Here is an 18,455-nt window from a genome sequence, read left to right as displayed (position 1 = left end):
AGTGAGTACTTTTCTTGTTTTGTACCTGCAGCCCATCTGAACATATTTAGATTTTTGTTTAAAAAGGGGGTACCCCATCTCCCTATACAACAAATCCAATCTAGATTTGATTTTTTTTTAGTAAAACAAACAAATTGCAGCATATAGCTTGCTGAGAGAACTCCCTAACTGCCTTCAGATCTTGGGCTGGTGCAACATACCTAACAGCCCCTTCTCAGTTTCACCACTGACTTGCTCCTATTAGAACAACATGATCCCATGCATCATATTTTTGCAGGGACCCCCTTGTTTGATTCCTATAGTCAGCTTATATTTCAAAGTGACTGCGTTGCACTTAGGAAAAGTACAGTAGCGGCTAATTTATATGACGATGTCTGTTGCTGCTGACTAAGAGAAAGGGACAGGAAGCAGCAGCTTTGGGGGATAAGTATAAGTAGCACTACACTCCAATCTGGCTACCAAGTGATTCAGCTTCATCCCATGGTTTAGCTCAACAGGTAATTCCCTGTGAATTACTGTTAATACAACTTTCCCAGACAGTTAGCATTAATATTAAAGAACGGGATGCAGATAATGCTTGAGAGTGTTTCCGTTTCCTTTTTCGCTAATTGCAGTGTCGTATATTATCTTGTCAGTTACACACTTAAGAGAGATTCCCTAGCAAGGTATGTGAAGTCTCTGGGGAGATAGTATTGCTGTATTTATTCATGAAGATACAAATAATCACTTCAGACCAGGGCTGAAATGGTAGAAAGAAAACCCCAACACAGTGCTTCTCAGATCCTTCTCCTCCTCCCCCCCCCTTCCTCCTCTTGTTATCCAAAGTCTCACCAGATGTTCATACGTGGTTGTAATGCTTTCAAGGGACCTATACAGAAGAATAGACATTCATCCCAACCAGCCCTGTGCCCTTGCTTTGCTTTGCCCCATATATGAATGTGAGGCTTAGCAGTTACATGGAATTGTGACATCGTAATAATGCTGTCTGTGTCATCAGTGAACCTGGAGAGAGGTGTGTGAAGGTGATGGATCAGTTACTTCATATGTGATTATCATTTGTTGAATGCAGAGTCAACTGGAGACTTTTCTTTGTGTGAATGAGCCCATTAGAGACCAAGCAACACAGATGGAAGACTTCTGTACCCTACGAAAAAGAAAAGAAAAGGTAGCTGTGAATTATGGTGACAGGGAATAGACACTGGCTTTTCTATTTCTGGGATGCCAAATTATCATCTTCTGGGAGCACTTATTCTTCCTTTGGCTGCCCTGTTGCAAATGTCAGTGGAAAAGGGTGGTGGTGGGCTGTGCTCATGTTTGAGTGGGCTCAAAGACCAACCTAGCAGTCTGCCCAAATCTTTTTCAATACTGGTCATCATGACTGGGGGGAGATTTGAACCAAGCCCTCCATTCTGAATCAAGCGCTCTGTTCTTACTCTTTCCCCTTGAAGTGGCATTGAACACAATATTATTAGAGTTGCACACAAGAAGAGCATTCACAAGAAGAGCCGGTGTGGTGTAGTAGTTAAGAGCGGTAGATTCGTAATCTGGTGAACCGGGTTCGCATCTCTGCTCCTCCACATGCAGCTGCTGGGTGACCTTGGGCCAGTCACACTTCTTTGAGGTCTCTCAGCCTCACTCACCTCACAGAGTGTTTGTTGTGGGGGAGGAAGGGAAAGGAGAATGTTAGCTGCTTTGAGACTTTTTCGGGTAGTGATAAAGCGGGATATCAAATCCAAAGTACTACTACTACTACTACTACTACTACTACTACTCTTCTTCTTCTTCTTCTTCTTCTTCTTCTTCTTCTTCTTCTTCTTCTTCTTCTTCTTCTTCTTCATAGCCACCCACCATTTCGTGTGAGTAGTTTCCCCCCCCCCTGTTGGATTGGACCATCATTTTTACACCTAAAGTTCTCTCATGAAATTTGGTAACAGGACATGCGCACATTGTATTCTGATGCTCTGCTCACTTAAAGGTGACCAGTGGGGTGGGTGAAATCTTGCTTTCCCACTGTGAATGGGGGGGGGGGGGACATAATTAAGTACTTGTAAGGAATAAATCCTACACAAATCCAGAGTGGAGTCCCTACGACGGTTGGATGGCATCTTCTGCCCCTCTTTCCGGCAACTCCTGCAGCCAAGTATCGCTCTACGTTCCTTTGGACCACATCAACAAGGCCGGGGGAGGGTCTTGTTGTTTGGGCAGCCCAGGAGCTCAATACACACTGCCCAGGCTTGTGCTTTGGGGAAGTCACTTCAGTGCTGCTAACACAGTGGTTTTGACTTCACCCCTGGAGGCATACTCCATTGTCTCTCGAGACAGACGGATGCCAACAGCTTGTAGTATGCTTATAAGAGGCTCCTTAGTTATATGTGTTGAATTATTTCAGTACTGGCAGAATATTGAATAGTAAAGTAAATATATATTCTGTATCTATGTGCAAAGCAGTGTTTTGGAAGATTGAACATCACTTTGTAGACAAAAAACCCCTCTGCTACTCATTTTCTGCATAAGCTCAAGGAAGCACATAGGAAATCAATTTTGTGGGGGATTCCCTTCAGAGACCGCCAACAGCTCAGGCCTTCCCACTTCCATGATTTTATGCTAGGATAGTGAAACATCAAGTAGTTAAATATTTGCAATTGAACAACTGTCAATCATCATTAATAACTGTAGCCATCTTAAGAACTCTCGCTTCCACCACCGCTCTGATTGATTACTGAAATATGATACTTAACCACAAATAGTGGGTTATTAATAGCAAGCATCATGTTTGTCTGGTAACCTCGTTATCTTTTCTATATGTTAAAAAGAGAGAGAGCCCCGGCTTCACAATCAGAATAAGTAAGGATATAGTTAATAACACGACCTGGTATCAATAAGATGTGGTGAAATCCTAGGGATAAGAAATGGGACTTTTTATTCTGTGATAGAAATGCTGTTCTCTGAAAATACAGCAAATGTAGTTTAAATAAGTGTCATAAAGAGGCCTTGTTTGCACAGTGTAAAGTATATAATTAGGGGGAAATCTTTTGCCTCCTAGTTTGTAACCAAGATTCTCTCCCCGCCCCCCCGCCCCCCCCAGCACTGAAACCACCGTAGTTAAGCCTGGTTTTGTGAGCTTGACAAGTTTTTTGGTGGAAAAAAATTATCAAATGAAAACTGAAGAAAAAAATAAAAGACTAGAAATAACAGAAACAAATTGTAATCAATAAACATTCCTAAAATAAGTTGTCATTTCAGGCCAATATTCACTCAGTGTTTATTTAGAAACAAATGATTGAAGAGATCCCTGATAGACTCAACCAATGAAGGTTTTCTTTCAGCTTCATATTTAATTACCTCCCGTCTCTGTGTGTGTGTGTTTATTTATTTATAATATTTCATATTGACAAATGATGCAAATAAATTGTGTACATAAGTACGATAATTTAGTTTGCCCCGAGTAATTAATTTTTCAGAGTGCTTGTACCCCGCTCTGCAGCCTGGAAAACTTCATGCACAACTTACAAATCAATACAAATATCACAAGCCAGCCCTCAGGCTTGGTTTACTCTTGTTTTTTAAATGTTTGTTTTTGTAAGCTGATTTGAATCCATCTTTTTGCAGAGTGACCAAAAAAAAACACCAACAACATTACCATCAGTTGCCCCACCCCCAATGCCCTTCTGCTTCAACCCTACTGACTGCTGTTAGGAGGAGGGTGGAGACTTCATGATGCCCTATTTCTATGAATGCTTATTTCACAGAAAAGAAGTGGGTCTTGATATGGGGTTGCAGTCTGTATACACAGCATAAGATGCTGGTCAGGAGGTGATTTGGGGATGGAATTACCTTACTTGTAATGTGCCACAGCGGGGAAAGCAACAGCAGGCCAACATATTAATTGCTTTTTAAAGCCATAAACCCCACCCTCCTTGTCTTTTGTTAAGATTCCCACTCCAAACAGAATTGTGCACCCAGGCACCTTATTACTTCTTAGGAATTTAATTTATGGAGCTGGGTAATGATGATTGATGACTGGGGCAAGCAATTGAAGAGGAAATGATTTTGGAGCGGGATCTGGGTGGGCAATTAATCGGGGGTAACTTAATTGGATAGGTCCTTATTAATTTGGGGTTATCTGGGGCGGGGTGTGAATTAATTGAATACTGCAATTGATTTGTGCTGATCTGAATGGAAATTAATCGGCTTGCCTTCTGTGAAATTTAAATTGCAGCAATGATTTCTAAATCTGCACCTGTACATGTAAAGTAGTGCATGTAAATCTATGTCATGTTTTGCCCCCTTTTTGGACACCCTGCGAGGAAGGAGGTGGGGGAGACACAAGGATGCCAAAGGATGAATGTGGGCAAATGCAGCTGCATGCATTTGTCACTTGGTTACAGTTTGGGATGATGATTAAGAGGTTAAGCTTGGGATAGGGAACTTTTTTCCAATCTGAGACTGTATATTCCCTTTTGGTCTAAACCACTGAGCCTCTTGGGCTTGCTGATCAGAAGGTTGGCAGTTTGAATCTCCGTGACAGGATGAGCTCCCATTGCTCTGTCCCAGCTCCTGTCAACCTAGCAGTTTGAAAACAGGCCAGTGCAAGTAGATAAATAGGTACTACTGCGGTGGGAAGGTAAACGGCATTTCCATGCACTCTGGTTTCCACCACAGTGTTCCGTTGTGCCAGAAGCAGTTTAGTCATGCTGGCCACGTGACCCAGAAAGCTGTCTGTGGACAAACTCTGGCCCCCTTGGCCTGAAAGAGAGATGAGCGCCACAACCCCATAGTCGCCTTTGGCTGGACATAACCATCCAGGGGTCCTTTACCTTTTACCTTTATTCCCTTTTGGGCACCACAAGCCAGTGGTGGGTGGGGGCCAGAGTCAAAAGTGAGTGAAACAATGAATTTACCCTTTTACAGTAGGGTAGTCTCTACACACACTCAAACCACAAGCATCGTCGTCAGAGTGCAAGGACCCTCAAGGAGGGTGTGAAGAAAGGGCAATGAGAGGCATGACCTGGGAAGAGGCCTCTTGCAAGAAAGGTAGATTTTGAGGAGAGATCCATGCTGTAGGGGTAGCAAGAGAAAATGGGTAGAGCCATACAGTGGTACCTCGGGTTACAGACGCTTCAGGTTACAGACTCTGCTAACCCAGAAATAGTACCTCGGGTTAAGAACTTTGCTTCAGGATGAGAACAGAAATTGTGTGGTGGTGGCATGGCGGCAGCATGAGGCCCCATTAGCTAAAGTGGTACCTCAGGTTAAGAACAGTTTCAGGTTAAGAACAGACCTCCAGAACAAATTAAGTTCTTAACCCGAGGTACCACTGTACTTGTGATAAGTAAATTTGCATTTGACGAATGCTAGTTGGAAGGGCCACAGGTGGCACTGTGGGTTAAACCACAGAGCCTAGGACTTGCTGATCAGAAGGTCAGTGGTTCGAATCCCTGTGACGGGGTGAGCTCCCGTTGCTCAGTCCCTGCTCCTGCCAACCTAGCATTTCAAAAGCACATCAAAGTGCAAGTAGATAAATAGGTACCGCTCTGGTGGGAATGTAAATGGCATTTCCATGTACTGCTCTGGTTCGCTAGAAGTGGCTTAGTCATGCTGGCCACATCACCTGGAAGCTGTATGCCGGCTCCCTCGGCCAATAAAGTGAGATGAGCGCCACAACCCCAGAGTCAGCCATGACTGGACCTAATGGTCAGGGGTCCCTTTACCTTTACCTTTATTGCTAGTTGATTAAAGACATGAAAAAATGGGTGCCTTTCAAGTTTGATTCGTGACAAAAACTCCACAGAGTAGTGAGGTGCAAAATAAAATGGCAGTAATAAATTATTGCGGAAAGGTGGAAAACAACAAGGGCATTCTCTTAAGAGCTGTTAGTTTTCATTTTGCAACTTGTCAGACCCTTCAGCAAGAAATTATTAATAAATGTTCACCTCCTTTATTACTGTCCTAGATTATCAGTTTAATGTATGATACATTAGAACAAATCACAAAGGCAGCCGTAAATCGTGCTACAGTGATTCATTGCTAGTGGCAGTGGTCTTGTGAATCATGACCATATTTCAAAGGAATTATGTAATGTTTCCAAATAGAAATGTGTACCTGCAATGCACAGCATTCTGTTGGGTCTTGATTAAGCAAGTCCAACAATAAGAGACAGCTAAAAGTGCAGTCCTGTGTTTGTCTATTCAGAAGGAAGTAGGTATACACTGTACTTTGTATGTGGACAAGAGCTGAAGCAGTGGGCTCTAATTTAGGGAATGCTGCGGCTAAAGAAACTTTGTTTCTTTTGTTCGTTAGCTGCTTTGGAAAGAGATGCCTATTAGGCAAAAAAGATGCTGGCTTTTCAATGTTTTTCAATGTTCAAAATTTTCTTGGCACCATAGTTAAAATTCCGTGTATACTAGGGATAGGGAATTATTATTTTTAGCCAGAGAGCTTCATTGCTTTCCAGGGGACGGGGGAGTGGGGCACACAGGCTAGGGCTGGGTGAGGCCAGAGACAAAAGTGAGCAGAACAACTAGCCCAAATCTTAGCTTTGAACAGTAGCCTAGTTCTTAACACACTCTTGCACCCCTCTCTGTCCTCCACACAGGCAAGGAAGAGGCATTCTAGCCAGGCAAAACACTCAAAACAGGGTCAGTGAAGGTTGCAGGCTTGGAAGAGTGGTTATGGATGGGGAGAGTTCATAGGGTCAGATATAGAGAGGCCTGAGGTTCTCCATGCATTACATATACCACAATGTCATAGATGATGTCACTACTTTCAGGGAGTCTGGGATGTTGAAATTAAGGATGCTCACTAGGAGAAACTCTTAGAATCAGGCATCTCTGGTCACCTTGCATCTAGCTTTGTGTTCATTGAAGAGAAAGGGAATTTATGGGGGAAGACAAATACCGCACAATGTTCATATTAGCCTATGGACCTAGGGAGAGAGGTTGCCAAAAACACCGAGTTCAATGAGAAAGCACTTAAGATTAGTTAAGAGGGTTCAGATGCAGGTTGTGTGATGTAAACGGTATGGTGTGATCCCAGTGTGGTGTATTGGTTAGAGTGTTGAACTAGGACCTTGGAAGATCAGGGTTGAAATCCCTGCTCAGTCATAAAGCCCACTGGGTGCCCTTGGGCCAGTCGCAGTCTCTCAGCCTAACTTGCCTCACATGATGGTTGCGAAAATAAAATGGAGAGGCAAGAGAACCATGTGTTGAGCTCCATGGAAGAAGCTCAAGCCTTGTATAAAGTTAATAATAAATAAAATAAATGGTGTAAAGACCTCAGAATCAGCACAGTAGCATCCCCCCCCCCCCAGGTAATGTGGTGAGTGAAGAGCACTGATGAGGACAGGGAGTATGGGACTAACAAGAGTCTCTGATGTGGGGCCATAAAGACTTTTCCTTGCCATGGGTGGGGTGAATCCCAGTACCTGCATTTCTTAGAAAATATGTTTGTGGAGAATATTGTTTTAGCAGTAGAACAAATCTTGCAGGACGCCTCTGCCTTGCTTTCCAAACATAGGTTTAAATTGCAGTGTTGTTGGTTCAAGTTAGATTGCAGTGCCATAGTTCCTGATGTAACGTATTTTATTATTTCATATTTGTCAGTTTGTTTCCTTTATATGAAGCAGAGAAGCATCTGAGAGTTCAGGTATCAATGCTTTTGACATCTACACTCCTGGTCCTGGATTCATTCAGACCAAACGAAATAACTGCATAAAACAAGGCTCCTTTGCTGCATATTTTACAGCTCCATACCTGCCTTTATCAGTGCTCCTTCTTTAACAGTTGTAGACCTTTTTCAGATTTGTGAACAATGTGGAAAGGCAGCTGTCTGAGGGAAGGAAATATAGAACCACACTTCAGAGCTGCCTGCTGAGAATGAAACTGTAGGAAATGGGTTCTGATTAAGCTCTAATTAAATAAAGTGCTTAGTAGTACCAGGAAGGGAAATAAAAAATGGTACTGAGAGTGATCCGTTGCTTTCAGCATAGACTTGATTAAAAAAACATTTTGACCTTTTCTGTGCAGTTTTATTGCATATGATTTTGAAATTACTGTTAAATCAGTTTAGGTCTATAGTGTAGGTATGTCAAATAGGTCAGTGTTGATTTGATACAGTGTGGGTTCATGCATTAGCCACTGGAAGAAGAGTGTTCACAGGAAAATTGCTTGAAAATTAAGAAAGGTTTAATATAAGGGAGGTGTTTGGGATGGATAAATGACTCCAGAGGGCAAGTGGTCAGTTATGGGCAGCTGAGATTGATCAGAATAGCTCCCAGTGCAAAAATGTGTTACAACAATGCTGAAATTAACAAGCATTATGAAGCAAGTTGACCAGATGACATCCAAAATAAAAACAGAGATTGAAAAGGCCTGAGAAAATTTTAAAAAGGGTTCACCTGGTGTCAAAAAAAGCAGTAAACCCAGCCACAGCTGAAGCTTCCTAGGGAGCGAGTTCCAAACCTGGAATGTGACTCCATAGAAGGTCCCCGTGTCCAGTCACCACCTACCAGATGGGGGTGGGATCTGTAAAAACTTATGAGGCAGATCTCAATATGGAGGCAGGTATTTGGGGAAGAGGTGGTTAATCTAGCATGATCAACCAAAGAACCAGCTGGACAAATATATCTCTTGAAAGTTACAGAAAGGAAATGTGTTGCCTTTGCAAAGTGCTTTTTTTTTTTAAAAAAAAAAAAGGTCCACCTAGTCATTGTACATATTGCATACCTTCATTTCTGTATCTTTTCCAGTTGCCTTTGGCCTCTACTTTCCCCGGAGGGAATATCATGAGAACGTCTACCTTGACCAACCCAGCGGAACCCCCCTGCTGCAGATCCATGCCTTGAAAGATTCGGAAGAGGAGAATACATATTTTTGGCTGTGCCCACAACTCCACATCCCACGAGCTGGAAGTAAAGACAATCTCTGGTTTCAAATCCAAGAGAAAACTGGACTTCTTTTCCTCAATAAGAGTCTAGATAGGGAGGACTTCGATATGCTGTGTAAGTCATGCAGATGAAGCAGATGTCCTCATTGCACTAGGGTGGGGGTGGGGTGGGGGGTGGTATCATGTTTACCTTCATTTGCATCTGGTGGAATTTATCCAGATACTAATTGTTACCAAATCAGTAGAACTCTCCATTGAATGGAAGGTACTCTGGAACCTCTTCCTAAATATTGGCACAGACACCAATAAGAAGACGGGTGACCATGTCAGTAAACTGCAAGAACAACAAACAATCCTGTTGTTACCCCCGAGATCAAGAAATTAATCATCACGTTATTCCCCCACCCAGTCAGCCCCTTGCCTATAGAAACATATCATACCACAAATACATTAGTTTTAATGATTGGCACAAGAAGAGATGCATCAATAATAATGTAATTCTGTTTTGTTTACTTGTTGTTAATGTGTGGAGACAGTGAATTACGCCTCAAAGGATGCTCGCAAATAGCAGTTTATTATATGAAGGTTGCCCAGAGTGTCTTGGCCATTTATCTTCTCATGTGTCCTTCTCTGCTACTTTGGTTCAAGCCACTCAGTCAAAGGAGATAACACTTGGACGAATTGTTCTAATTGATTCTTGGAACGTGTAACAGATGAGTGAAATAATAACTCTCTGCACTCTAAGGTTATGTTTAACTTACTTGTAAACCCCAAATCCTAGCTCTGAATGAACTGTACAGAAAGAGGAACAAGAACAAACTAGAGACTTAATTGTTGTTTGTTGCGGTTAACAGAAAATTACAATTCTTTATTTAAGATTGGTTTTTTTTCTACGTCCTTCTTCGGGCCAGTCTCAGAAAGCAGTATACATGGAAATATTAAAACCCTAATAAAAGAGCAAAGACAGACTGCAAGGGGGGGGGGGAAGTTCCATGAAAACCCTTTGAAAGGTCTTCCCTCCAATCAGGGCAAAGTGATTCAGTGGCACTTGGGAGAAGGAGAGGCCAAATAGCTCAAACAGTAGAGCATGAGACTCTTAGTCTCGGGGTCCTGGGTTCGAGTCCCACATTGGGCAAAAGAGTTATGCGCTGCAGGGGGTTGAACTAGATGGCCCTCAGGATCCCTTCCAACTCTACCATCCTGTGATTCTGTGATCTCAGCGGGAACACTTCAGAGTTACATGGTGGGCAGCTGTTTGGGGTGCTTTGTCTAGGTGGGTATAGAACCATAGATGATGCTGAATGGCTAAAATGAAGGTTCTTTGTAATCTTCCCTGTTTCTCTTGTCTCCTCCCTAATAGTTCCAGGAATTTCGGTATCAAAGCTGATCCTCCAAGTTTTCGTCTCACCCCAACCTTTCCAAGGGAAGGAGTGCCATGAATCTTATACCAAAGTATTGGTGAAGCTTTCTGTTATCAATTCCACCATGCCAGCTTGCAGTTATGGGATGCCAAGCCAGTTGTGTTTTTCCAATATGGACCTTTCTTTTCACATCAAGGAGAACAAACCACCAGGGATATTCCATCAGCTCCAGTCATATCCTCTGCAAAACCAGTGCCAGAATGCAAGCATTTCCTATGAGGTGATAGCAGGTAAAGCAGCTCCTTGTCCAGTGGGCAGCGGGGACCCTGTTTGCCTTCACAAATCCTTATTTCATTGGGTTTTCTGCTCACCTTTAGAACATACTTCCAAATATGGCTCCCATGAGCCTCTGGAGGAGGTATTGGAAGCTGAGAAAAAGTTTGCATTCAAAGGCACTTGCATAGGTAGAAGCCACATATGAAAATACTTGGTCAAAACATTTGGAAACTTGGATTAGGTATAGAAGTTATACCATTCCCCCCTCCTCCCATATGTGCAGTGGTACAGCAAATTCCATAAATTAAAAAAAACCTTAAGCAACAGATTTCATGGCCTTCATTGTTTAATTAGGAATATTTCACTATTTTCAGAAAAGCCTTAAGTAAACACTGTATCAGTGATGGTTGAAATTCCATATTAAGAAGAATTATCGATGGGAATTCTGGCTAATACATTATAATGGTCCTGAAAGAGAATTTTCACATCCCCACCATTGCGGCAAAAGTCTTGGAACGTTTATGTGGCTGGGTATTTGCTGAAGTGTTTAAGGGCTTCCAGTGATTCAAATTTTAAAAATCCAAGCCAAACCAATGCTAGTTTTCCTCTTCATCTTGATTATGATGTAACTTACGTTTTGAGCTGCCTGGAGCATCTGGGAAAGGCAGGTAAAGAAGCATTTAAAATAGATAAATAGAATAATGAACCTTTCCACATTTTCTTTCCTGTAAGACTGGAGCAGGGGTGTCTCAAAGCAGTGACTCTTAGCAACAGGACAAAGGCACTTCCTGCAGTACAGTAGTGTCTTGCCTTGACCTGTTCTCTGCTGTCCTTCAGCACCACCACTAAGGAGGAAGGAACAGTCCTCTGCCTCAAAAACTACCTGAGCCTGCCTTGTAAATCTCCGTTCAGCTTTCTCTTGCTCCCTGAAGTTTCATCTCCCTCATTTCACTCTGTTGCAAGATTTAACGTGCCTGCTTTGATACAGGGTGCAGGTAGTCCCCTCGCCCTTGCTTTTCCACTGAAAAATATTCAAAGTTGGTAACAAGATCATAGCTAAAAACATTACGCCATCATTAAAGATATATAAGCATAAGGTTAACTATATATATAATAGAACAATGAAGCATTAGAAACAATAACTATCCCTTAAGTTTTTAATGTATGATATTTTAGTGTTTTTTGGTTTCTATGAAAGCTGCCCAGAGTGGCTGGGGAAACCCAGCCAGATGGGCAGGGTACAAATAATAAATTATTATTATTATTATTATTATTATTATTATTATTATTATTATTAATTTAACAGAAAAAAGCTTTGTCATGAGCCACAGTTCATCCATTAATAGTTCATTCGCTAGTGTGGCACAGGCACACTAGACAGTAGGTGTGGTGGGTCTTTATCACCCGGGGGTGAGTGGGTCTTCCCTAATGATATGAGGAGGAATGAAATGCCAGACAGAGCAAACCAGAGATACAATAAAGGTATAGAACAGGGGGACAGGTATAGAACCCCTAATTGCAGTCTTTTATATCCAGCACGATTTCCAGAACTCTATAAAGAGTTCTAAGATTGAAGAATGGTGTAAATAACAGAAACATGCAAATTGACTGGATTTGAGTTGCAGTTTGGGTGTTGCTGATAGTGAATTGTCTACTTCTGGCATAGGATCCTTTACCCCCAAGGTTGTATCACAGAGAGCTCCTGCTTTGTTAGTGATGGAATGAGACGGTATTCTTGCTGTCTTCTAGATAAAGGTGTGCCATTTCTTTACAACATGGACACGGCGAGTATCAGCGTGGCACAGCCTCTGGATCGAGAGGAGCGAGAGAAGTATGAGCTGATTGCCAAATGTACTGTGACAGAAGGTTCCACGGAAACTTTTAAGGAGGTGCCATTTCTTGTAGCTGTCTTTGATGAAGATGACATGCCCCCCTTCTTGCCTAATGACACAAACACAGCAGATGCAGTTGTGGAGTTCAGCAGGAAAAAGGTAACGCTCCATGATGATGCAATGTGCTACTGTGACTTGTTGGTGATTTAAGAGTCCTTTGCAACCTTCCCACTTCCTCCCATGATTTTTGCATGTTTTGAAGGGCTCTTTTGAGCACATCCATGCGGAAATGTAGAGTTGGGGTCCATGTAAAGTTTTCCTGTAGTAGGACCTGGTAGGAAACACGGATCTTGCTTGTCCATCCCAAGAGTTACATGGATAAATTTTCAGTGAAACATTTCTTCTTGAGGGTGTTGATGGGAGCACTTCCAGAAGCAACCCATATGAATACAAAACATTCTCCCAGAATATGATGTTAATCATTAATTCCCTCTAGTAGCAAATTTTGGGTTGTCAAATACCAAGGAGTCATAATGTAATGCTGTTCACACACTTAGACACCTCCAAAACATGCAGAAGCATATAAGGTTGTAAACCATCAGAAAATAAATGTTCTAAAGGACCCTGTGAGCTTCCAGGACATACGGAACATTGAGGTCATTGAGATAAGAAAATAGTAGAGTAACTCATCTCATTGTCTGGAGAGGGAACTTCCAGGGTCACATTACATTGAATGCAAATTACAAGAGATCTTTTCCTCCCTGCTGCCTATTTGGTGGTTGAGGAGGAAGATGCTTTGTTAAAATCCTGGATTTCTCCATTGTTTTCTGTTAGCAGCATAATTGTCTGCTCTGGGGTTGTGGAAATATGTCGAAAGCAATTGGAAGTCGGGGCAGTGTGTGTGAATCTTCTCAATTAAATCTGTGTTTGAGGGCAGTTGAGCCATTGAAGGCGTCAGCTAAAATATCAATGGAAAATGGAAGGAGACGGAGGGAACTAGCCTGCTTAAGTCCCACTCAGTCTATAGTCAAGTGAATGTACATCATAAGTTTTAAGGACTCTCCTTCCTGCGCTACATTTCCTCTCTCTCCCCCAGCTGTATTGTGATAAAGCAGTCAGATGAAATTTGGGATGTTCAGGATGCTATGGCAGTAGGTTTTCTTAAATAAATAAAGCAGTCAGGGCCAGAGCTAGTAGCTTGCCCCACTCCTAAATAAATGAAGAAATCTGAAACCCTTTTATATAGGACAATGGGGGAAGATTTTAGGAGTGTCCCCTCTCCTACCCCACCCCATTTCACTCTTAAACACTCCAGAGTGCTATTGTGTTGGAGCTCCCTTTAATACAATCTCATATTTTTGTTAAAAAGTTCTAACAGATTTATCACGAGAAAAGTAAGTTTAAAATTATAGGCCTGTTTCTTTCCTGGGCAACTTATTTCTTTGGCTGCTAGATTTTGCGTTGGAGGGATTTACCGTTTTTGGATATTTGCTGCCACCAAGAGGCCAGAACCATTTTTTCCCATTTTATCCACCTCAGCTAGCTCTGGAGAGTTAAAATTGAAGGACCACCGTATACTCTGAATGCTGAATGAAAACCTGTATGCTAACTATTCACCAGCAAGCTTAATCATGTATACAATGTTGGTTTGAGGAAGCATATCTGAATCTAAAACCAGTAATCCAGATTCCTGCTAATTGAGATCAAGCAGACACCTTTACTGTACTCTTTTCTAATGGGATAATTATCATGACCTTGTAAATCTGTTGCATATTGAAGCACTTTACATTATATTTTTCATCCTAGGATAATGCTTAAATGCCAAGCCAGAAATAATATATTGTGACTGCAAGCAATTTCCTCCCACCTATTCTCTTTTAAAGGGCACTGTCATTGCAGAATTAACTGTCTACGATGCGGACACCACCCCTATTTTCCCTATAGAGAGTAGCAGGAAGAAGTACACTGGCACCATAAGTACATCTGATCCATGGATCAAGGAGACATTTCAAGTGGAGCACAACTTCCATGAGATCTTGTTCAACCCAAATGGCAGCCAAGTGCGGGGAACACGACACGAATACAGTAAGTTTATGTGGATTATTATTCCCAAAGGAGTAGTAGTATGCTTACAAAGAACTAGTTCCGCATTTTGCTGCCTTATCCAGCTTTTGAATCATAAGATGTGAGATAATAAATAATAGTATCAGACTTCTGGAAGGGCAGGGAATGTCATGAGATAATAATGCATTGTGGTCCAGTGGCCAGTGCTAAAGAGATAATTGTGATGCTGTAGCAATAATCCTTTCAGCCAGTAGGGGCAGTATAGAATAGTCATAAATCTGGTAACCTCCAGACATTCTGAACTAAAAGTCCCATCAGATTCAGCCAGAATGGCCAATGGCCAGGAATTATGGGAATCATAGTCCAGAACATGTGGAGTGCTCCACATTATCCCTTTCACAGATAACAGACCTGACTAATCACCATTGGTGGAAGTATAATCTCCTATGCTTTGCAACAAACTAGGACCTGTTTGAGCACTGCACTGTAATTATTTATTTATGTTGAGATATACACCAGCAACAGACATGGCCCTCCCTTCTGGAATTGGGGCAACAGTTGGATTTTGCCATGGAAATGTTTTTCAGTTTTGAGATGTTCAAAGAAACCAAGGTTGCCTTTTATTAACTAAATCCCTTACGGTAAACTGCCTTTACTATGGAAGGCAAGAATATGCAAACGCAAGTTCATGGCCAACCATGGGAACTTGCCAGGTATGCTTGAAAATCCTCACCAACAATGGAATGCCATTGTGCTCACAGCTCAACGGTTCATGTTCAGCACCTTCAGTTCAGTTCTTTTGTTGGCATAATTCCCAGCTGCGTTAGTGGACTAAAGATAAAGATTTGTGTCCTAAAATAAGCCAGTTAACAATTTTAAAGTTCAAGATGGTTTGGAGCAATTTCAAATTTTAGGAGATGGAATTAACTGGCCTTTTCAATATTTATATGGTGACAAGAAACCAAGAGCTTTTAATTGCAACTGTTGTACAAATTCATATGGTCAGATTATATTCCAATCTGTACAATGAATAGTAATACTGTTTCCTTTAAATGAAAGTATAATAACTGTTCTGGCTCAGACATAAGTCTTGGTCCAACAAGCCATGGTTTATCAGATAAAAAATGAGCCTTTCACCTGCATTCTCCTGCAGGTTGTTGTTATTTTAAAATACAATACAGTGGACCCTCCTGATATGAACTTCATTCGTTCATGGGGTCTGTACGCACCCCAAAAAGTCTGCATCTAGAGGTGCATCTTCTGCGCATGTGCATGGCATGATAGAGTGCTTCTGCACATGTGTGCGCAGCGGAACCTGGAAGTATACACTTCCAGATTTGCCGCATTCGCAACCTGAAAGTTAAGTTACCCTAAGGTAACATAACCCGAGGGTCCACTGTATTAAAAGCAGTTTAAACTAATTACAATCAAGAGAATGTGGTAGGTCCTAAAATATATATCTCAAGTGTCTAAGGCCCGAGTAAAGAGGTATGTCTGATGAAAACTGCATAATGAAGGGGCCAGACACATCTCTGTGACAAGTATGATTGAAAGAGGGCTGAAGAGCCTATGTTGGGTCATGTAACTGTTCCAAATAAGATTGTTTCTTCTGTTTCTCCCTGATGTACATGCTTAGTGGGGGTCTTGATTTGTCTTATAAAACAGAACTCTGCACACCGTTATGCCTGTGCCCAATTTTCGCCATGAGCTCTACATTGTAGAGTTTGAGACTCTTAATCTCAAAGTTGTGGGTTTGAGCCCCACTTTGGGCAAAAGATTCCTGCATTGCAGGGGGTTGGACTAAAGGATCCTTGTGGCCTCTTCCAGTTCTATGACACTCTGATTCTACAATCTGCTCTTAGGGTGCCTTTTTCACTCCTGCATGCCAAACCAGCCGTTTTTGCCCTGCTTTCTGTGTCCACTGGATGTCTCTCTTGACTACCTTTCTCTTTCCTCGAGAGAATATCCCTGAAGTGTTTATGTATTGCGAACTTAATGAGTCCAGTCTTCTGTTTCTGCAGGACTGGTGTTAGGCAAGAGCATTTCAGTTACTGAAAGCAGCTCCCACCAGGTGGACGTTATTGTGAACGACACAGAATACCAGGGGCCTAACAAATCCCTGATGCTCCACTTCAATGTCACCATTCTTCCAATCAGCATCCAGTTTTCAAACGTGACATATCAGTTCACAGTGAACAGAAATGCTGCCAACTTTTCACAAGTAAGGATTGTGTGCTCTTTTGTTCCATTTGGAAATTCAACTTGGAATTTACAGTTGACTTGTGCCGGAAAACGTTTATATAAATGAATATCCTTCAGAGGTTGATTATGTCCTTTGTTGTCTTTCCAACTTTTTTTTAATAAAAATAAATAAATAGTACAATTTCTTGTGCCAAGGGTGGGCGTGTTTTGCGTGCTTCCTCTCAGGTTGGAAAGAGAGCACAGAGTCCCCTGCCATTTCTGGGGAGTTTCATTCCAGAAGGGAGATGTCTCAATGGCTACCTTCGTCCTCTTCTCATACAGCATCTCAGCTCTAATGGTGCAAGGTGTAGAGTTTCTTCTTTGTTTTCTAGTCTGTCCTCTGCTGCACTTCTAGGCTTGTAGAAACCAGTCCCTCCGGTGACCAACCTCTAGGTTGAATATTGTAGTGTGTCAAACCTTGGGTGTGTGGGGTTGTTCTAGGGAGTCTTGAAAAGCGACATCATAGTAGGCAATTTCAGGGCCACTCAAAAGGTATGAAAATGTTCATATTAGGGATTTTGATCTTTTTTTAAAAAAATCCATTTGTTTAGATATTATCAAAAATTCAGCGCACCTCATGTGAGTCTTGCAGTAATGGCAGCTGGGTTAAGCACTAGGGAACCCTCCCTGCTGACTTCCACTGCTGGGCATGTACCACCCATAAGCCTACCCTGTGCTAGATCATACTACTCCTTCATTTCCTACATATTTACCCCACCAAATGTTGTTTGTCTTTCAGTAGATCTAGAATACCAGCTGAGTGTACATTCATTTTTTAATGAATGGGCAAGATGAAATGAAGGGCCCCTTTGTTTCATTCGTTTTTATTAAAGAAACGAATGCACGAGTTCCAAAATGATTCCAAGCATCGTATAAATAATCTGATACTCACTCAAAACTATTTTAGCTTTCATCCCCACCCCCCACCCCTTATGAGTCAGAATAGGTCAGATGGAGGTTTCAGAGAGAGCAGGGTGTCAGGAGTCTGCCTGGTCTTCAGCTCAAACACATTGTAACCAAAGTGTCCAACATTCTGGTTGGTCTTTCCCCCCCATAGAACCTTCCAATCATAATGCTAAGGAGAGGGAATTGTGAAAGTCTATAAAAGAGGGAGAGAATGCTTGGGTTTTTGTTTTTGCCCCTGCAGATTTTCTCCTCCATCAGTGAATATTTGCAGGTCTGTCTTTTGGTTGGTTTGTTCTTGTCTTTCACAAAAACAGTTCCCACTCAGTCACCCCTTGCAGTTCCTTGAAGCATTTTCAATCCACTTCGCACTGTATTACTCCTACCTCTCCCCACTCCCTTGTGTTTACTTACTTAAAGTATTTTCATCTCCCTCATCGCTTGAAAAGGCTCCTAGAGTGGCGTACGTTAGATTGATAAAAACAGCAACATATGATTAAGGCAGTAAAAATAGGCTATTTAAAGAGGTGGCACTTACGACAATTTGCTGCTGCTTCCTCTCCTGCTCACAGGGCAGTTGGTTTTTAATGGCCACCAGGAGAGGAAGAAGGGACCAGTCTCTCCTGGTGAAGTGATTTGCAGTTTATATTTTAGAGAAATACATTAATTAAAAGTTGCATGATCTTGGTAAATCGTACACTAAGTGGAATAATGTTGGATAGCACCCATAGCCTGTGCAAGTGTGTGAATTGGGGAAGACTGGGGGAGCAAGTGGCACCCACATAGTTGCAGAGCAGTTTAAGCTTCATGGGTCCACAGTGGTTAATGGCTGCTCGTAATTTGTCAACGCAAAAACTGCTACATCCAAAATCCACTTGGCAGTGGCTGAAAGACA

At 42.0% G+C, this 18,455-nt stretch overlaps 1 protein-coding gene across 2 annotated transcripts in view; it reads left to right on the top strand.

Moving 5' to 3' along the window:
• RET (ret proto-oncogene) overlaps positions 1 to 18,455 on the top strand; it is an 89,180-nt gene that overhangs the window by 35,295 nt on the left and 35,430 nt on the right. For both annotated transcript variants that reach the window (XM_028729197.2, XM_028729198.2), the window contains 5 exons: positions 8,747 to 8,998; positions 10,244 to 10,534; positions 12,270 to 12,511; positions 14,236 to 14,437; positions 16,438 to 16,637. In XM_028729197.2, coding sequence (XP_028585030.2) covers positions 8,747 to 8,998; positions 10,244 to 10,534; positions 12,270 to 12,511; positions 14,236 to 14,437; positions 16,438 to 16,637 — 1,187 coding nt within the window. The remainder of the gene's footprint in view (positions 1 to 8,746; positions 8,999 to 10,243; positions 10,535 to 12,269; positions 12,512 to 14,235; positions 14,438 to 16,437; positions 16,638 to 18,455) is intronic.

This window comes from Podarcis muralis, chromosome 6, assembly GCF_964188315.1.
Source record: "Podarcis muralis chromosome 6, rPodMur119.hap1.1, whole genome shotgun sequence".
NCBI lineage: Eukaryota > Metazoa > Chordata > Lepidosauria > Squamata > Lacertidae > Podarcis > Podarcis muralis.
The sequence above is the reverse complement of the archived record's forward strand: the minus strand, read 5'-3'. Positions and strand labels throughout refer to the sequence as shown.